This window comes from Thunnus thynnus, chromosome 14 (genome assembly GCF_963924715.1).
Source record: "Thunnus thynnus chromosome 14, fThuThy2.1, whole genome shotgun sequence".
Classification (NCBI taxonomy): domain Eukaryota; kingdom Metazoa; phylum Chordata; class Actinopteri; order Scombriformes; family Scombridae; genus Thunnus; species Thunnus thynnus.
In genome coordinates this window covers 24179219-24201685 of record NC_089530.1, presented here as the reverse complement: position 1 = coordinate 24201685, position 22467 = coordinate 24179219, and the positions used below count along the sequence as shown (strand labels likewise).

Here is a 22467-nt window from a genome sequence, read left to right as displayed (position 1 = left end):
TGTGTCATGCATACAATTGTCTGCCCAGCCCGCATGGATTTACCATAAATTCAAACAAGCCAGGACCAGAATACAGCTTAGACATTGTTAAACAACAGAGATAGAGAATAAAGAAACAACTAAAGCATCTCCCACCTTCAGATCTTCAGGAGATCTACTGAAAAATAAATACTAATTAAACAATCTATCTGGCTTTCTTTAACAGACTTTTTGAGATAAAGTTAGCAAACTTAAACAGCAACTCCAGATTTTGCTCATCTGAACACCAGAATATTTCAGGGTTTTGTGGAGCGATTTCATGGTACAATAATCATAATTTGTACAGTACAAAAGAAAATACGACTCACTTTCCACTTCACCCAAATCACACAGCTCACACAGTCTGTCTACTTTTGAATCGACCGACTGCAATGGTCAGACGAAGAATGAATACCAGCTCTCAACTGTGCAACCAAAGATCTTTGGCTTCTAGATAAACAAGATGTAACATATAATTCAGGGCCAAAATTCTGTTTGATATTGCACATATGTCATTGCTTTTGGCTTTGACAGAACATTTTCAAACCATTTTTCTTCAAATTTCAGTGAGAGCTTATTTTTTGACGGGGTTAATATTACAGCACAGATTATTCCTGTTGATATACAGCATATCCACCTCCTCAAAAACTGAGTAAAGCTCTTTTGCCCATGGAGAACTGTGTGAACTGTTTGCTCCACGTAAATACTTTCATATTTATTCCGTCCTCTTCCATTTTGATTAGACTGCTCCACAGTCAGATCATTTCACATTTTCGTTGTACAGACCCTGGTAGCCAGCCCATGTCTCCCTGAATTGCAGGAATCAGAGCAAATCTATGAACCCCCAGAAAACATTGTATAGCTATATCCTGTATGGTGTCTATAGTTTTAGATTCGTTTAAATTCAACAACCCTTGCAGCATAGTTCAGTATGGGAGAGACACATGCATCATTTAAGTTGGGTATATGTAGAATAACCAAGATCATTACATACTTTGAATTTGTCAATGACTGATCCCAAAGCTCTCCAAGCAGAGTCAACAATGAAATATGCGAGTGGACAATGTGAACAACCGATGGAACAACCTTAGCAACAAAGATAATGGAACGGATGGATGTTTGTTGGCATGCGAAAGATCTGATGTCAGTTCGAAAGGAGAAAACCTCAAGTTTTGGAACTTTGACCATGTTAAACATAGACATCCGACATCATAACAATAAAACAATAATAGAAGATCACAGAAAGCGCGATATGTTCCCTTTAACTATAACAGCAGATATTTGTTTTTGCAAATTGTATGGGTTGTAGATTTGTTCAAAGGTTTATAATGTTGTGCTGTTACAGTAGTATCCTGATGGTGGCTTAGAAACAATATTTAATGTGGATTTGTCATGTCTGGCTGGCATCTGGCTAGTATCAGTGCTAATGTGTTTTTTTTCCATTTAACTGCATTTTCGTCTGGCTCTTTTTTTTTTTTTTTTTTGAGGTGTGGGAAAACCTTTGACTTTATCTTCATTCAGGCCGTTAAGATCTGCATGGACACTTCCCCTCGATCTGTATGCATCTTCTCTACTGAGCAACCTAGTCCCCTGACTCAATTACGGATTCATTGAAAGCGCCTGTCCATCATTCCTTGATCCGATTATCTTGTTGTCAAGCTGCTCACTCACTCACATCATTATATTACAGAGGGAAGCCTATGGAATTACAGTGCCATCTATCACAGCTCGCTCCACGCTCCATATACCCTGAATGACAGACTGCTGTTACATACCGGATGTTTGACCCATCCTGTTGAGAATAGAGAATCTCTCCAGGCAAGCTATACAAAGTTCTCACAGCCCTGTGATGGATGTAGGCCATTCATACGCCAATTAATGTGCACACACAGAGCATGCACTGCGGAAATATGTAGATAGAGGGAGAGGGACAGAAAGCAGAGAGAGAGAGTGCAGGAGCCACATGAGCTGACCTTTGGGTTATAATAGGCTATGAATATGTGTGTGCACATAATGAGATTTACAAGGTTGGGATTTCGTTCAAGATGTTTGATGCCTCAACATGTTCCATCGGCCTTCGCTAAATTAACAAAATGTCTCCTTGGGCATTTCTTCTGCCTGCACCCAACACGCCTTATTGCCAAGTGTTGTAATGTTTTGCTTACTTTTGGACCTATGACATATTTTATCAGTAGTATGGTCAGAGAAAGTTTGAAAATCATTGCGATTAAAATGAAAGTAAGAAAACGGTGGCTTGGATGAAATTACATGTCACTACAGCTAATTTACCTTCCAATATATTCATTAGAAAATTTCAGATGTCACATCTGTGTATGGCTGGAAAAATGGTAGAAATGCCAATTGCAGTCCCTGAACTCTCTCTCTCTCTCTCTCTCTCTCTCTCTCTGTGTGTGTGTGTGTGTGTTTGTGTGCGTGCCTTGCTGTTGTTGTGTCGAAGTCTGCTTCTATATCGATTTGTGTCTCCCCTTACCTTAACCCGAACCAAACCTTAGCCTTAACCCAAACCAGTCATCTCTGTGATGCATAGATTTAGCTTAAAGTTGTATTTTCTATTGTTTATAGGAAGGCAATAAATAAAACAGATTCTGGTTTATCACAACTTGGGTCTTATTTTTGTTGTTTTGGCCATAATTTTTATCAGTTATGATAACTTTGTGCTCACCAAAGTAACTGGATCTGGGAACATGATGAAATACAAGGCAACAATTATGAGCATTCAGACAATTTAACATGATGTGAACAAGCCAATAATTTATCCAGATTATCTAATCTGTTTATTTGGAAGTAAAGGAAAGCGAACACACACTAGGGGTGTTTTAAACCTATAGTTTGTTTGCTCTGGTCCGAATCAGTGGATGACCTGGTAAACTTTCTGCATTTTCCCCTTGGTTTGGTTACTTTTCACACAGAAAAAAATCCAAGCGAACCAAAATGCATCACTAAAAGCCACGTGGGAACCTTTACTCCAGTCATTGGTTGGTTCACTCTGGGGCGGGAGCAAGAACATAAACACAAAAAGAAGGTCCTCAGGAAGTTCCTGTTTGCCCTAAATATCAAGAATGAAGTACCTTGTTGCTAGTCTGGGTTGCACCTGGCTACAGGAGCTGTTTAGCTCAAACTTGTAGCGTACGCCTAGTATTTACCACCACAAATGAACCACTCCAGAGTTTGTTTGGGACTGGACCAAGAACACATCCTCAATGGGTCTTGATATGGTGGTTTTGGTCTGTATTAGAGTACGGTTGCAGTGTTCAGATCTGCCCAAACTAATCGTACCAAAGAGCAACACGATCCAGAGTCCATTCCAACTGGACTAAACAACGCAGGTTTGAAAACACCCTTTATATCAGTAGCAATCCTTTATTGCACAGGAAAACTGCACATGCACCTACAGTAAATCTGTAATGAAGTTTAAAACAGACATTTTGGAAAAAAACATTTTACTGTGTGGTTTAGTTTTCCAAAAAAGTTTGGAAGTTTGGGTGTTGCATTTAAAACCTATAAACCAGGATTTGACGTATATCCATGTGTATGTTTTTGTGTGTTTTCATTTTCTCACTTGTTGCGGCAGTAGAGGGCCATACAGAGGGTTCCCAGGAGGCTGATCGCCATGGCGATGGATGTGATTGACAGCACCTGTCTCTTGTATACCTCTTTGCTCTCTGTGGGGAAACAAAACAGAGGAAGGAGACACATTAATATTTGAACATCACACTCTTGGGAAATAAAGTCATAGATCACACACACACACACACATATTTGTTGCTGTGTGTGACAGACATACAGACGAAGAGGAAGGGAAAGATGTGGGTTTTTGTTAGTGACTGTACAAACATGTACATATCTACTGAGATCTCATAGTCAAAATTCACAGAAACAGAGTTGATACTGAATTAATGCTAAACAGCAATCTCACCATAACACAGAATTAAACATGGTTCTGAGATTTGTACTTACCCACGTTTTTAATTTCTAACATCGTTGTTTACAGCACCCAAACAGCCATTTTAAATCAGCAAACAACCAGTTGCAGTGCAACAGCTCTCTGGGGCTTTTTTGTATCTGCCTTGCAGATTCTTCCATGTATAAGTGTAATTACTTTTGTAATAAATAAACCAAATAAAACTGAAACAAAATAACAACTCATAACCCATTTACAATACACAAATACCTATTTACAATTCTCAAGCAACACCTGCTATTCTTGGTTACCGCACAACACACAGCTCATTTTATCTGCTCTACCACATCGAGTAATGGTCTGATAGATGCCGACTGCTTTTGAAATGGATGCCACATGTAATGGAGCTTGAATACATGGAGACAAGAAGAGTTATGGCGGGGACGGACTCCATTAGTGGAGAAAAATGGAAGCTGTCTTGTTTGCTACAAACATGTAAATCATAGTTGCCTTCAGATACATTAATAGGCGATCAATCAAGTTTTATTTAGCAAGGATCAGACCTTGGAAAAGCATGAAGATGACACAAGGTGTTGGGGTTTTACATTGAGGTGATTGAGACAAATTTTTACTGCGGGCGGGTTTGAATGGCCACTTGAGTACAAAAAAGCTCTTAACCGCTGCTTCCTGAGTAAAAAAATCACTGCTGGATGCCGCACTGTACAACCTTATTAGCTACAAAGCAACACAATGGCAGCTACTACGTCTTGCTCAAGGGCATCCTGACAGCAGTCGATGAGGAAGAAGGTTACTAATTCATGACGAAGTCAAGATTTTCAAGCCTGTCTGGGAATTCAAACCGGGGAACTTTCAGCACAAGCTTACTGCTGCAGCCTTTAAGCTACTGATGCCCACACAGATATTACATAACCAATCACACATGCACCATGTCATAAATAATCCCTTAAATAACTGATGTCCCACAGTCTATTAGTGTGTTGTCTCCACTCTTCTGCATCTCTCTCCCTCCATCGATATCTAAGTTATGTTTGGGGCCAATGTTGTTTTGATGCTAATCAGTCTGAGTCATCATATTGGCTCATTGGCTATAATTATATCGTTAGAGAGAGCTGGGGGCTGTCCTTCGGGAGCGAGAGTTTGGCTGCAGGGAAGGCAGAGAGACAGCAAGAGAGAATGAGACAAAAAGAGAGACATGAGGAGGTATGAGAAAAAGGTGCAGTGGGAAGGTGGGATGTTGCAGGGATGCATTGAGTCCTTTTCTCTCTCCTGATACAGACTCAGAAATGTATGGTATTAGCTGATACTGAGTGCCTTAATGTTGCTGCCCTTTTCTCCCTTTTTTAATTTAAGAAATGCCTGATAATGGTTCATGACTTAATTGCTCCATCTCTTTATTTATGAGTCATTAGATTTCCCTCACCCGCCTTGCAGGTATGTGGAACTGATCTCTCCTTAAAGGGGACATATCATGCACATTTCCAAGTCTATATTTATATTCTGGGGCTCTACTGGGATATCTTTGCATGGTTTAAAACAAACAAACAAACAAAACAAATCCTTATTTATCTTTATTTAGCCCTTTAGGCAGCCCCTCAGTTTGGCCTTTGTCTGAAACAGGCTGTTTTTTTGAGCCCACTCTGTTCTGATTGGTTATCTTCTGGAAGCTGCATCTTGGCCGACCTCAGGATGATACTTAAACAAACACTAGTAGTCAGATTTCACTCCCTTTTCTTGTTCTTTTCTCGAAATGGAAACTTCTCAAATACATCTGTAAATGTTGAGTTCTGGTTGTGCTGCAGTGCAGCTAGCCTAGCCTAGCTTACAAAGCTTCTCCGAATGGCAAAAGACAATGTAAAAGCTATGTTTCCAAACCCAGCAAAATCGGTAAGCTGAATGGACAGTGAGCGACTGAGAGGATAATGCAGCTTGAAAATAAGATTGAAATGCTGCATCAAATACATGACAGTGAACAATTCATTGAATCTGTAGCAGCTACTCTACAAGGTGATGAGCAACCAAATGCTAATGGACAGACACAGCCTTCTATACACCAGATTGCATCAGATGTGTAGTCTTCCGTTGCAGACTTGGCTGACATGCTTTCTTGGATATGTCCTAACGCCACTGGATTAGCTACGGAGGCTCCAGAACAAGCCTTCCCTAATGATGCTTCTTACTGGCACAGCATTGGTTCTAGACTGGTCCAGCCAGGGCTTGGTCTGACGTCGTCCAGTGCAGAGGCAAATCCAGCAAGAAATCAAACAAGAGAGCAGCAATGTGGCCATCTTGTGATTGACGAATCGCTACCATGGCTACAACATTGATAACATAACATAACCATGGCATAACTCCAGATTCAAAGAGTATAGGTGTAGCTGCTGCTATTTCACAGTGTGTTTTCAGTTCATGAAAGTTAATTGTAAGATTATGGTTGCCTAAAAAAATCTTGTTCAGTGTATAGTTGTACTAAAAGACCCTCTAAGGAGCTGGCTGTTCCGTTTTTCCGGTAAGTACATTTAGTTTTAATGGTTTTAGGCATATTTTTCGCACTTTCACAGTAAACCACAGATTGTAAATGCACTGCGCTAACCAAGCTAGCAGCTAGCACTATGGTCAGCTCCATCCTCTGTCCATATATGATCACTACTGGCTCCAAAAGTCAAAGATAGTGACAGTCAAATCCAAGATGGCGATGGTCAAATTGCTAAACTTGAGGCTTCAAAACAGCAGTCCACAAACTAGTGGGTGACGTCGCAGTGACTACTTCCATATTTTTTTACAGTCTATGGTTGCCAGTCATCCTCTGTACACATTCAAGTTCAAGTTTGTTTATTTGTCATTTCCACATACAACGAATACAGCAATGAAATGTCGTTTCTATTGTCGTTTCTATTGCTAACACAAAAATACAACATAAACATGACCATCATACACTCAGGAAAAAGTACATGATGTGACTGTTGGCGTTTAAAGTGCGGTGTGCGCACCTATATATAAACGTAGTGAATAGTGTAGCAGGGTAAATAGATGTATAGTGCAGTGGAACAAAAACAGTGAGATTATCTCATATGAGGATTATTATCCACACTGAGTCTTTCGACATTCTGCGAAGGAAAACTGGCTCTGAGATCCTGAAAAAGACTTTTCCCTGCTACTGGAAAAACAACTATCAGTCGCAACATGTATTCATTTCTGGCCCCATTCAAACTCTGGGGAAAGGAATCAAATCTTTTAGTGGACTCCTTGGCCTGAATACATGGCTGACATCAGCATGCCTCACCCATGGGATAAAGTTTGACACTTTCAATATCTTTTGGAACTGTAAAAAAATGTTTTAAACCTGATGGGGTTCACCCAAACTTCGCTTGATCCAGACTACTTGGTGCCAACTTACGTCATGCCCTTGGGATGCCATACCCAAACAAGAATGTGTGGATAAGCGTGAAGGACAATGCACACACACAGACATCCTGTATCTCTCCCTCTTCACCTGATCCTCTGTCCCAATCAGAGGACAGAGACATGCTCTGAATGACTTGGGGAGGTTGTCATCAAAAAAGACCCCACAAAAAACACCCCCAACCCCAACACACTCACCAATCAGGGAGTTAGTTAAAGCTGCCAGGCTGAAGCTCAGTCAAATTGATGAACTACTAAACAGCAATAACCAAAGACATCATCACTCAGGTGTCCACTGGAGATGAGAGCGACCTCATGCTGCTTCCTTAAATATACCGGTGATCTAAGCAGCCCTTGGCATGGTCAAACACATCATGGCAATCACAGACCATCTGGTACCTGTCTCAATAATCTTAAATGTATCAATGTTCAGCCACAACCAGTCTCCTTTCCTGCCACAGAATTCCAACAGCTGAAATTAGCTCTTTTTAATGTCAGATCATTGGTTAACAAATCCTTCTTGATTAATAATCTGATAATTGAAAAGACTTTGTATTGTATGTTTTTAGCTTCGACATGGCTAAACAGCACTACTGGTGTAGCAACACTGATAGAGGCTTGTCCTCCAAATTATAATTTTTATCAGTCAGTCAGACAAAACAGGAAAGAAAGAGGGATGGCGGCCATTTTCTCTACACAGTTTGTCTGTTATGACATTGACCTGGGTGAATTTACATTGTTTGAATATCTTGCTCTTGAGCTAAAGACAGAATTATCAGTGCTCATCATTAGGTCACCAAGATATTCATCACTATTTCAACAGGAATTATCAGAGCTGATCTCACTTGGTATCACTAGATATGAACATTAATATTAATAACAATAATGACTCCAGAGCTATGGAGCTTGTGAATTTACTGGACAGCTTTGAACTCACCCAACATGCAAATGAAGCCACTCATCAGCATGGTAACACTCTAGTAGTACTAGTAATAACAACAGGGTTAAACATTGATAATGTCTCTATCTATTTCTGACCATCACTGTGTGTTTTTTGATGCCAGTCTAACCTTAACAAAGACTGAAAGGGATTTTTTAGTTCAAAAGAGATCCCTAGATGACAAGGCTGAAACAGTGTTTTCTAATATTGTGAGATCATTTGAGCCATACATTTATAACTGCTCTTTAAATGATATGGTTGCAAATTTAAGCATTACCTTGTCATCTGCTTTAAATACAGCTGCTCCACTAAAGGTTAAAAAGAGGTTGACTGACAGAATCTCCCCGTGGTTAAACAATAAAAGTGTTAATGAGATCAAGAGAATCTGTCAGGCAGCTGAAAGAAAATGGAGGAAAACTAGGCTCACAGGTCTCTCTTAAAGAAAATAACATCCTGGAGGAATTTCAGTCAGGCTTTAGAACAAACCACAGCACTGAAACTGCTTTTACTAAAATAATCAGCAACTTCAGAATAAACTCTGATGACAACAAGGTCTCAGTTCTTATCCTCTGAGACCTAAGCACAGTGTTTGATATGATTGACCATGATATCCTAATCAATTGTCTCACTATACATGCTGCCACTTGGTGACATCATCAGAGAGCACAATGTATGTTTCCATAGTTACGCAGATGACACACATCTGTACATCTCTGCTGAACCAAATGATGCTGCAGCTATAAACTCCATTACTACCTGTCTTCTGGCAATAAATAAATGGATGAGCAATAATATCTTTAAGTTAAATGAGGAAGAAACTGAAATCCTATTAGTCCACTTTAGAAACATAGCTAAAGTACGACCATTCATTAATCAAAAAGATGTTGAAAAACTAATTAATACCTTCATTTCAAGCTGACCTGATTACAGTAATGCACCTTTTATTGGCCTCTCTGAAAAACAAAAAAACCCACTGAGAGACTCTGCAGCTCAGCTATTAACCAGAACCAAGAGGAGAGAACACATTAGTCCAGTTTTAGCTGCTCTGAACTGGCTTTCTGTAACATTTAGAACTGACTTAAAGGTCCTTTTCCTTACATACAAAGCCCTTAATGGGCTAGGACCGAGCTACATTGCTAAAACCCTTTGTTCACTATTTGCCTTCAAGAACACTTCGATCATCTGCTTCTGGTTTATTGAAGAAAGGAAAATCGAGGATGCAGCCTTTATCAATTATGCCCTAAAACTATGGAACACACTATCGATAGATATGAGGGAGGCCAGCTCGATAAATATTTTAAAAAGAAAGCTAAAAACTTATCTTTAGCCTTTAACTAACAATGACTTTCCTGATATAGGCCTGAAATTCTTTTTTGCAACTCTGCTTCACACTTATGTACATCAAGTGGGTTTTATTTATATCTTATCTTACATTAATGTTTTTAACATGTTTTTATTTTCGTCTATTTTCATGTAAAGCACTCGGTGCATGTCATTTCTTTGCTGTAAAGCACTTTGAGCTGCATTTCTTGTATGAAAGGTGCAATACAAATAAAGTTGCTTCTTCTTCTTCTTATTATTATTATTATTATGTTCCAGCCCAAATCTGATCCAAAATATATAAGTGGACAACATGAACAACCTAAGCAAAAACCTCAGCAACAAATGCCGTTTTTCCATTACATGATATCACCTCGACTCAACCGTACTCTACTCGACTCTACTCGCTTTTGGTGCTGGGAACTTTTCTCGATTTCGTTTTCCATTACAGTCTGCAGTGATGACAGTTACTACTCAAACACACACACAGTGCAGCTGCTTCAACTTATGTACCGCTTCATTGGTAAAACAAGGAAGCGCTCGTGTATCGATTTAGGACCAGTTTAGGACAAGGCGAGGACATTTCTCTTCTTTGATGTTGAAAGTAAAGGCTTTGTTGTCGGCTTCCCGACTCGTTTTAAAAAAGGAGAGAGAAACAGAGAGAGAGAGCGAATGAATGCGCAAGAGAGACCACGCGATGGTTGAAAGAAAAGCCTGTGAATGAGAACAATAAAACTTATTTTCAGATGCTCTTAGTTTTATTTTCCTCCTCTGTATTTCTCCTTTTCATTCATTCATTAAATACAAAGAACAACAGGACGATTCTGTGTTGTTTTTTCCTCATGTGTGATTGCTGTGTTTCCAACATGGCTGTCATTTTTTAGTTGAGGAGCACAAGCGAGCAAGAGAGACACAGTGTGGCGGTGGTCAGGCGAGGAGAGAGGAGCAGCGGTAGAGAGAAGCAGTATGAGAGAAATAACTGACCAATCAGGTGGACTTCAGTGTTTTCACGTCACCTTTTAGTATCAGCTCTGCTTGCTTGCAACCTCAATAGAGGTGATACCAACAAAGTAGGTACCATATAAGAGGTACAGGGTACTATCCACAAGTTTTGCCTAATGGAAAACCAAAAAGGGCAAGTAGAGTCGAGTTGAGTTGAGCCGGTACCGTGTAGTGGAAAAGGGGCTAAAGGCTACAGAGTGGACGTCCATTTGTGGGCATGTGTGAATTATCTGACATCATCACGAGAAGGAAGTAGAGTAAACTTTTCAAACAAAGTATTCTGAGCAGGCTGAACAGGTTTTTGACTGTCAGGCAGCATTTTTACATATCTTAATCTCAAGTTTTGGACCTTACACATCCTACATCGTAACAGTATAAAAATGACAGAAAATCAGAACAAGCACGATATGACCCCTTTAACTATAGAAACAGATATTTGTTTTTGCAAATTACCAATATTTAATTGAGCTTTAGCGATATGGCATGCACAGGCCTGTAGTTATAGTTCTCGTTTTATCCTCCTGTTATTGTCTTGGGCTGTCAACTGAGCGATCAGCTGTTCACATCAGCTGTTCACATCTATCCGATTGCACAGCAACACGCCTCCATTGTTAGCCCATCATCTTTTTAAATGTTTCTCTCTCTGTCTTTAATGCTGCCGATATGCGCGCCCCTCCACTTCACCATCACCATCTAGTCTCCGCAGATTCATCAGTTTCATCACTACATCAGCCTCATCAGCCTTATCTGTCTCAGCAGAAGTCATCAGCCACCACCACCGCCACCATTGTCTGGACTTTATTATGCTGCTGCTCTCAGGGCTGATGCACCTCGATTAATAATTTCCCTGTAGAGTCTAAGCGCCAAAGACTTTCCTGACCAAGACTTAATTACCATTACATCACCTGTTATAATAAATAATTATCTTTACCTCATTCACTATGTCTCTCCGGATTGATGTATTGTTTGCTCACAAAGTTCTTTTCACCATGACCATGATCATTCCCTTACCTAAGCGAATATGTTATTTTAACCCAAACCTTTATCATTTTGTAACTGTAACCAAGTGGTTTTCGTGGCTAAACCTAACTAAAACTCAGTCATAGTGGTATTTTTTGCAGTGGTGAATAGTAACGGTTTTGGATGACACTGAAAAATGATGTCTTCCTGCCAATAAGGGCGTTAGTTTTAAGAATAAAAACATATATGTGTCGTTCTGGAGGGCGATTAAACAATGTATTTTGTTGGACTTGAATCAGCACAAGAAGAGAAGAGACTGAAAGTTTTCATCCATCCAGGAAAAATGCCAGAAATGTCTAAAACGAAACAAAATACACACACACACACATGCACACACTTCAAATAAGTGTTTTCTATGCTTGGCTGAGGTGGAAAAGATGCTATTTTGAGACTGTGAACAAAAAGCTGAAGGAAACAGATTTTTGTTTTTTTAATAAAAGATGATGTTCGGGATTTAGATGGAAACAGAGGAAAGACTGGGACAAGAATAGAGCGGGGAAATATCGAAATTCCAACTCTGGATGACTTCATCTTGCTCTGTCTGCAGTGCTGATCTGAAGGAAACTGTCATCTTAGTGGGTAAAAGTTATTGATGTTATACAGCGAATCACATACAGTCAGACTAATATGCTATAAATGCATGCAGCATGCTTGGTGTGAGGCCATCTAAATACGTTGCCATGGATAAGCAGTACTTCAACTTCCTCCTACCCCCCCGCAGTCCTGTTTGGACACACCTACTGTAAACACACTCTCTTGATGTGAATAAATCATACGGCTCAAGAGAGGGAAAGCATGTTCGTGTTCCATCTATGGGGCCATGAGGTCACATCTTCTATTTACTGTATTTCCACTTCAAACCTCCAGTTCTCTGCCCTGCAGAGCCCTGCTGGTCACTTATTTACAGCAGCATTATAGAAAAACATGATTAATATTTTACTCTAAAGGCAGTAACAGCAGCGATATAGAAGTGTTTCTGTGACCTTTTCGTACATATGTAATCATATACAGTCAGAATGTGTTTTACAGCAGCTGTGTTTCCATACAGGTGAGCTGGAAAGAGAGAGAGGAATCAATACGTGAAGGAATAAGTGATGAAATACCCTTGAAGCAGCTTTGTATAAAATAAAGATGAAAGCCTTTAGCCTTTATTGCCTTTAGTGCGCTATTTATGACTTGTCAAGTTTGATATACAGTAATACCCAAACACATAACATATACAGTAGTACTTGCTTATAGTGCTGATACAACACATGGGCCTATCATTTAATGTCTCAAATTATTCAAACAACTGATAAAAAGAAAGGCAAGAAACCTCTCTTTCTGACTATTGACAGAGCTGCATCCATCCATCCATCCATCCATCCATGTGTCAAACTATGTTAAAAAGGTCAGTTCAACCCAAGTGACTGAAGCAAATGCAGAAGTACCTTAAAGTGCCATCGACGGCCGCTAGATGTTGGTTCCAAAGAATCTGTGGCTCCAACTGATTCCCATTCAAAAAGCGTCAACTTCTCTCAAGAAATACCAAGTCAATATTCTTCTTCAGTGAGTCATTATGGTCTAAATTGCTAAATACAGGCCCTCTAATAAGTGTGCTGCTGGTCATTGTGGAAATTATTGCTCAGTTAATAAGATTTGAAGTCATTGTTGCTTGGTGTTCCCAGTAAGCTAGCGTTAGCTTCAATCCGAGGTAGCAGGGCGTGTTTCCAGAGTGTTAAAGGCAACACCCAACACTCCTTATTTGGAAGATCTTAGCTCCAAACAGAAAAGATAGCACTGACCATAAGCTGCAACTCTGGACTCCAATGTGTCTCTCCAGAAACATACTGTATGTCCCGGTTAGTCTGGATAATCTACAGACCACAGTGTACAGTTTTCTTTGGAAATACTGTCTGCTACGATTGATGTCAATTGTACAGTCGTGAAGGCAGAAATCCCAGAGATGAATATCTTAAAAACAGGCCCCCCCTTGTTGCGCCTCATAGCCTCAAGCAATAATTAACATCCATGACAAGTTCTTTACTGTAAAATCTAGGAGTCAATCTCTGTAATCATAAAACCGCACACCTAAGCTATCGAGCACACAAGGATATAATTACAGTACAGTCAAACACAGTTATCACCGCACAGACATACACCGAGGTGACTGAAGTCTGATGACAGGTTGAGATGGTATTTTGGCAGCGTGTCTCTCAGGCATGCTGACTCTGAGCCCTGGTGAAGAGGGCTTAAGTCTGCATGGTGTGGTTCATGACATATAAACTGAAACAGAGGAAACAAAAATGCACTTGGCAGTACTCCAGTATATATACTTCCATCACTATCAGCTTGAGAACATGCATATTTTGCTCTTCTGTGCAACATTTAATTTTAGAAGTGGTTTATGATAAGCGTTATCTCACCCTTACTTAAGTGATTAATGACCAGCAGCGCCAGGTTTGTGAGTCACTGAAGGATTTTTATCTAATGTTTTGGACATATGGACGAGTCAGACTGCTGGCAGGCACTGACACTGTCAAGGTCTGTTGCAGATATTAGCTTAAGGTTTATTAAATTGTGTTGCATTTGTACAATTATGAATTACACTGTGGCCTCTAGTTTGAGGGCAGTAAAGTTTAATGTTTATTGGCAGCACATTGGATTTGGTTCAAGGTTGCAGAATTCGGGTGCATGGTGGTTTGAAAATGAGTTCAGGTTTGAGTCCGTTTTGGCTGACTGTTGCACTATCATAGTACTATGTAAACTACAGATAGTCTGAACCTAATGAAGCTAATCATAATGTTATTTCAGATCAGTAAGGTTTCCAGTTGTGCCAAGATTTGCAGCCTTCAAACAGATCAAATACTATCAACCCGAGGACCAGCTCACAGCTGCTTAAAAATAAAGATATCGTCTTTAAAATATGTTTCTTACAACTAGGCTCGTTATGGTGTTTCATTATTGAAATGGCAGTAGTTTTCATTTCCACAAGTTTAACTGAACTGCAATTAAATGTGCAATTCATCATAAACAATCATGTTGCTCTAATATAAAGGCAGCTATAATACAGTGAGCTTTCATTACAAACTCAGCATTTCTGCAGGGACACAGAGAGTTTCTAGTTGTGTGTAGGGATTTACAGTCACATTAAACTGTCCTGTTTTGTATTATTCATTGAATCATACAACTATTCTAGACTGTTCAATAACTTATTCTATTTATCTTGTACTTAAATCTGCATTAACTGTTTTTTTGTCCACTTGGGGCAAGGGAAACAAACACAACACTGACATATCATCACTTTGTAAATTGATATGTTGAACTTGTTAGCAAACAGTTGCTTATTTCCACATCCAGCAGTTACGGAGCAACATTATCATTCATTTGGAGTCGTGTTTCTGTCCACCTGGTGAATGTTAGTCCAATATTCACTCTATTTTAGCTCTGTTTATGCTCTCTCCCAACCCCTGAGGGAAATATCTGGCTCTTTAGCTGCTAAACACTCCACTATGTTCACCAGCTAGTCTACAGCTAACTGTGTCTGTTTGCCGTTTGGTGCTGAGCAGGTAGAGTACATTGAGTTTATAGAGCTTCTTCTCTGAAAACAGCTGCCTGCCGTGGCCCAAAACGACGCTATGAGAGCACTGAGAGTGAACCAAAACAGTAAAGTTGCAGCCTGACAGCTAAACAGTAAAGCCGAGGGGAGCTGCTGATGATTGTCTGTAGGTTCATCAATACGAGTCATTTTGATACATTGCTATTATAAAAACATATACAGTAGATTATAGCTAATTTAATATTTGTATTATCAAAAGTTTATCTTGTTTCAGCTATTGAATCATATCTTATACACCTAACTATATTTATATTTTACTTACAGTGAGTTTGAGGGTTTTTTTTTACTCTTTAAACCAGAAGATTCTCTTAATGGCAACTTTGTGGGTCAAACTTTGTCACATTTAGACTTGAAAATGCTCAAACCAACCTCCGGCTAGACCATTGTGGATTCTGATTGGTCCAGGCTTGGATTTATAGGTCAGATACCACCTCTGTTCTGTATGTTATATCTCTCTGTCTACACCCAAGAGCAGCTGAAAGGGATGAATGAGAGGAATGACATAACAAGTGCGAGTAAAGATCTGAGGACGCAGACAGAGAGGGACGGGATTCTCAAACGATTGCCTCACAGCCCTGAGCGTTAGACTCTTCATGTGCAGACTGCAAATGGTGGATAAAACCTTTATTTATGCAGGTCTGCCCTGCTAGAGTAAGCATGCTCTCTCTTGGCTCGTCACAGCCTTTTCCTCTATTACTCGGATGGCTTTATTCGTCCATTTACATACTGAATATAGTCAGGAGACTGTGGCGATTGTTTTTGCTGGTCATTTTCTTATTTCATTGTTATTCTATTTTCTTGCCCAATGGTCTGCAGAAAGTTATCCTCACCTTTATTTCCTACTGAGGCTTTTGCAACTTGTTATATAGTGATAGTGTCCTACCTGCAGCTTGCTGAAAATCCTTCTGTTCGGCTTCTCACTGGCACCCAAAAAGAGAGAGACCGACCATGATGTGCTAACTTGTTTTTACTCCAATGTGGTTTAGAATTGATTTCGAAATCTACTGTTTGTTTTTTGAGGCATTCACCGCAGCTGGCCATGTCTTATACTTCAAACCTCAAGTTTCTTCCAGGGAGTAAAGCTGTTGGGTGTCCTGTGGTCTGCGCTGAATAAATGCCCCCAGAATTTAAACTTTAGGTTCCACTCAAAGGTTATTTTTAACTTTAGGACATGCAGAACTAACTGTTAATGTCCCAGTGTTGCGTGTCTGATTTTTAACTTTGCCTTTAAAATTATGCAGAGCTTTGGTTAACTTTTGTTGTCTGGTGCTTTGTGTCCTTTATGATTGAATGCTTGACTTATTAAAATGGACTTCCCATTGGCTAAAAGCTATGGAATTGCCAGTCCGGTCCCAAACAACGTGTACTCAAATATGGGGGAAATACTCCTGATAGTGGTGCTGTAGCAACTACAAGTTTTTCAAAGTTTGAAATGTTTAAAATTCTCTTAAAATCTGCTTTACTTTCTATGCACTGGAAAGCTACAGTTTCACAAAAATGAAGGCACAGCTCTGAATTAATCATACACTGCAACCCAACCTCATCTAAAAATCACCAAAATTGGTGTATAAGATCGTTATTTTGCACCCAATTTGCACAGATGATATTGCGTTTTATGTTTCTGGCAGCAGCAGTAGCAATTAATATGCAAAGAACCAAACTGTTCCCACAAAAACTCAACACTCATTCCCAAATAATCCCAGTAAATGAAAAAAAATAGAAATTCTGATGATATTTGATTGAAAAGTGGTCTCTGGGAAGACACCGCAGTGATTGCTACTTCTCCCTCTGCGTTACGTCTGTCTGTCTTTCTTCACTCCTGTTACTCATCTCCTTTCTCTTCTTTGACATTGAGCAGCAAAGGCCTTATGTTTTGCAGTCGCGATGCGTTTCAGTCCCTAAAGTTGTCAAAGTCGAGCAGAGTGAAATGCGAACTTTTTTTTGTACCTCACCTGCAAATTTAAGAGACAACTGATTGACACACATGCCATTAAATCCTATCACTGCTGTCAAGATATATGTAAAAACAACACAATCACAAACGTGTCCATCGAGTTCTGTTCATCTTTGCCGTAATTTTCCAAACTGCATCCTTCCTGCACAAACACATCTTAGGCCCTCCAAACGGAAATTGAAAATCAACATGACTTAAAATCCATCCTGTCCCAAAAATAGCTTCCTCTAACACTTTGCTCTAACATTGATTTACAACAAGGTGGAACATCTTCCAGTCAGAGCTCTGATGGAAAGGAAATATTGATGCCCACATGACTGACTGACTAGATAAAGTGAATTTTTCTTCCCCTTCTTTACCAAGCAATATAAAAAGTGTATTAAGAGGAAGACAGAATTCAAAAATTCTTGAATATATTCTGCGTTTTTATTAAGTCTTGGGTGGGTGACGTCCCGGGTGAAGAGATCACAACCTTCAGACACTTCTTCTCTAATTCTCTACTCTGTTGAAGAGGGGCGGTTGATTCTCTATAAATCATGCATGGGGCTATGGGTAGAGAGTTGAAAATGTCTACCATGGGATGAGACGGAGTATTTTGTTTAAACCCAATGCCAAAATAATACATATACAGTAAATGTTAGCGTTTACTTGCATGTACTGCAAAGGATATTCCAAATTACATCACCAGTTTAACTTATTTTCTTTACAGTCATGTTCAACCATTGTAGTGATTTTCTTTTTCAATACATCTTCAGCAAATTTAAATTGCTATATTAGACATACAAGCTGATGGATCCAAAAGTCTGAATTGCATAAAGCTGATTAATGTTTATATGGTGTCAGGTTGGGGAAGCAGAGCGGACCCAAACACAGAGACCAGAACGCAGATTAGATGGAAAAAATCTCCTTTAATCGTGGATGGTCATGAACAGGCAAACAGAGCTGAACAGAACTAGACGAAACAAAAACCAATAAACCCCAATATGCTCAAAAAATGTTTATGTAATAACTCATATGCTGTGAAAAACGCACATAAAATCCACGGTTGACACTCAGATTGTGTACTGACAGACTCAGATCCTGTAGTGACAACATGTGATTTGTCCAAGTGGTGTTGCCATACCTAGCTGTCCAAGATGGCAGATCCGCTCATGCATGCACGACTCAAATACTCAATTGACTCAAATCCTGTCAATGATAACCCATTGCTGCTGGCCCAGGTTGCTCAAGCGATGCTGCTGCTACATGCAAAACAAACTTACAGGATCCTTCGATTGGAGATGACAAAAGAACTGCTGCGTTCACTCTCCATGGCAACAATGGCTTTAACAAACATGGTGATACAGATAATAATCAACAACTAGCAGTCACCTTAATCAGTGTGTTACACTTGAAGATGACCCAGCACTCTGGCGGAAACAGCTGTCAGACAAAGAATGCTGCTCTATAGCGCAGAGAGGGCCAGTACAGGTCAAGGACAGAATTTTTCCAAAAAAATCAAGAGAGGCAAAGATTTACAAATAACTATTTGATGAGTGGAGAAAAGATAAGCAGGTCCTGGCTTGTGTACAGTGAAAAAAGGACTGTGTTATGTGCTTTTGTTGCTGCCTGTTTGGAAACTGAGCACTCAGCTAAGTGGGGATGGGTTCAATAGCTGGAAAAATCTTTCAGCCCACATGAGACAGCATGAGAAGTCTGCTGAACACATCACAAACATGGATATCTGGCACAATCTATCACAGAAACTACAAACAAACACAGCTATAGATCACAGCTATAGATGGGTCATCACTGAAACTCATTAAAACACACCTCAGGTCAACTGTGTCACAGGAAAGACTGTCTGCACTTACTTTTCTCTCCATCGGGCATGAAATCAGGAAGTCACTGGATATGGAATTACTGATGGTAAGATTTGCTGAGGCTAAGGCTTGCAAGGTCAAATTTTAACATTGGCCATCTACACTATGCCTCCCAGCCATACACAATATAGCCTCATGGCAATGACGTACCACAACTTCCAGGAATCTATGAAAGAGATCCATCATGGATCTGATTACTCTAGACGCAACAATACAGCCCATTATTGCCGTTATATGCTCCTCACACACTAAAACTGAGTTGATTACAGAGAGAAAGCAAGACAAACTTAATCAATGTAAATTAAAAAATACATTCAAGGGAAAGGGAGATAAGATACAGAGAAAAGGTAAATGTTTTATTGGTATATTATGTTCATAATTGACCTTGTATTGTGTTGTGTGTTATCTTCTCACTTTAGTAACATAAGATAGGAGACAGAAGACCATAAACAACTAATTTGGGCAGCAGTAAGCAGATCCAGCAAGGAGATTCTATCAGAGAACCTGCTGGAAAACCAGGATAAATAATGACAAGTAATGACAGATCTTCCCTGTGAATGGACAATAAAGTTTTGAAAATAAGATTCATAGTGTGTGCATTTGTTAAACTGAATATGTTTTGTCGTGTTCTTTCTTTTTAAGATGTCCGGACATCATTGCTGTGTGAAGACTGGTGAAGAGAAGAAGTTACAAGTGGGTCTTTCTTAGATAAATAAGTGTTGAAAAAGGGAGGACCCCATGCCTGTGTTGGCCTTAGGCCCTAAATCTGCCCCTGCCAATAAGGTTTGGGGTTTGGCCATCATTCATAATGGTTATAATAACTTTGTACTCACCAAAATAATTGTTGAGCTCTGGGAACATAGCCACATTGTAACAACAAAATTTGAGGTTGTAAACTAGACAGAATTACTTTATTTGGAGGTAAAATTGACAAAGAGTCACACTGAATGTAAAATATTAAGAATAATAATTCTCCATTGCACAAGAAAACTGTGCAAATGCGGTAGGTTAAAGTTGAATCATGTCAGTCTGTGATTGGTTCAGTAATAATTTCACCATTTCTCTTATAAATATGTTTGGCTGATGTGAAGGTTGCTAACCTGTCTGATCATCTTATGACTTGTGTTGTATTTCTTGTCCCGTCTGACTTCTCTTTAGCAGTCTCGCCATGTTCCCAGATCTCAGCAATTAGCTTAGTACAAGGACGACCAAAATAAAAAAAATAAAAATGGAACACCGATGTCTGGTTTGTAATAACAGCTTAATACATGCTTCAGCATTAGTGTCTCATCTGTCACTTCATTGGCTGGAAGCTGATTAGTAACATCCAATTATAGTCATACAGGCATACATGGCGGCATTTATATCATGTCACACCTCGCTGACTGCTCTGCTGATTTGTTCATGCCAATGCCGTTTGCTGCTGCGGCACCCTCTACCACCCCAACGTCCTCCTGATGTGCAAAGCTTTTTACTTTATTGACTTTACTATGATTATATGTTATGTATGATCATCTTCCTCCACATCTAAAGGTGTAGCCGTTTTATATAAATGGCCAATTCCTTGATGCAAGGACTGAAATAATATCAACTGTCCTCTCAAATACTAACATAGCATCAGTTACTATTAACAGACATGTGAAGTCCTTGGAAGGAACAACACCATTTATCTCTATCCAGACATTTTAGGCCTTAAAAATCTTTTTCCCCCCACTTGTAAAACATTCTGAATACTTAACTGGATTAATAGCAAGGACTGCAATGGAAGACTTTCAGTAGATCTGTATGGAAACCTCACATTCTGTCCTCCAAAGCCACAGATATTGACAAACCAGGAGTTGAGTGTGGGAGGTGCTTATCTATCTGTGCGCCGCTTAACACAATGCTGGTGAAGACATTGGCAGGAACAGAGATGTTAGCTATGCAAAGAAAATGTGGCAGCCTGAACAATGTTGCAGAGGCATAAAACCTCTCGCTGAATATAAATGGGGGAAACCTGCGAGATAGCTCTGTGGAAAAGATCATCTGTCACTGCCAAGTTTGCATAGTCTCAGCAAGTTTCCTGAAATAAGCTTTGTTCGTTTAACTGCAAAAGCAGTGGTCACGGAACAGAAGAAGAAGCCTGGCGCTGCTTGTTTTTGTGAAATTTTAGTTTGAGAATGTAGCAGCAGTCATTTCAAACTAGGGGGAGGCCATTTTTTATGTAGATGATCCGTTGCTTTTCCCACCTGTCTGCGTGGAAAGTTCCCAAATTATACCAACTGAGAGAGTGAGGGGCTCTAGTTAACAACAAGCCTGCGTGTCGTTAACTAGCGTCCTCAGCTGTGATACCCGACATACAGCCTGCGAGGAGAGCCAAGAACAGGAGAGAGGAGCTTGGCAACGAAGAGGAGGAGCCGCTGGCATCCACCCTGCACAGCCTCACGGGCATGTGCACGGGAAAAAACACACGAACACTCAACACACAATCATTGGAAGAATCTCATCAAACTCACATAAGTAGAAACTAAGGCCTTTAGAAACACACATTTGAACATGTGCCATGCAAGTGCACACATATACACACACACATACTAATGAGGAGTGTATTTGGTAACAGTGCCAACATCATAAAAACTCCCTCACTGTACCCTGCCCGCCTCTCTCTTCTCACTGTTTCCAAGGAGACTGCAGCACATTGGTATTCTGAAGGGACACTTCATAAGCAATTGTGAGAGAGAGGAAAAAGAAAGAGAGAGAAAGCAAGGGAGAGAAAGAAAGCATAAAGATGGAGATGGTGCGGAAAATAAAAGATGTATAAATACATATGTGTGGAGAGAGTAGAGAGAGGGATAAAGACAGCAGCTAATGTTTCAAAGAAGCGTGTGAAGTGAGGTCGATGGTCGTGAATCTGTGGATGTACATTCATATAGATGCCATTTGTTTGCGCCACAGCTTTGTCGTCTCCCTGCAAAATGACATAATGATGCCATATGTGATTAGACACATCCACATGTGCCATTTGATGGGTGTCATGAACGATGCATGCACTGTATGTAAGTAATCACACAGCATGGTGTTGATCCAACATGAAGCCCTGTGATGTTTACAATCATGATTCATGCAGATGCAAGACAAGAAAAGCTTCCTTACCCATAAACTCGATGCCCAAGTGGTCTGTTATTCAGGCAGCAGGGACGGGGGGAGGGAGAGAAGGGGCGAGGGAGGGAGACAGAGAGAAATCAAAGTTATTATTAACAATAGTGTGCGTTAGCATTGTGTCACAGCGCATAGCCAGATCATCACTGACTTGTTGTTCTTTCATGTAAGCTGCTGCATTGGTATTATATCCGTTGTCACATGGAGTCAGAAGGCACATGCTAGTGATGTTACCAGACGTGACACACACACACACACACACACATGCAAACA

At 39.9% G+C, this 22467-nt stretch overlaps 1 protein-coding gene across 2 annotated transcripts in view; it reads right to left on the bottom strand.

Annotated features, from left to right (window-relative positions):
• The window catches only part of LOC137197313 (pro-neuregulin-3, membrane-bound isoform), a 380681-nt gene that overhangs the window by 24786 nt on the left and 333428 nt on the right, over positions 1-22467 (bottom strand). For both annotated transcript variants that reach the window (XM_067610645.1, XM_067610646.1), the window contains exons 4-5: positions 22189-22212; positions 3599-3701 (exon numbers count right to left, since the gene is read on the bottom strand). In XM_067610645.1, coding sequence (XP_067466746.1) covers positions 3599-3701; positions 22189-22212 — 127 coding nt within the window. The remainder of the gene's footprint in view (positions 1-3598; positions 3702-22188; positions 22213-22467) is intronic.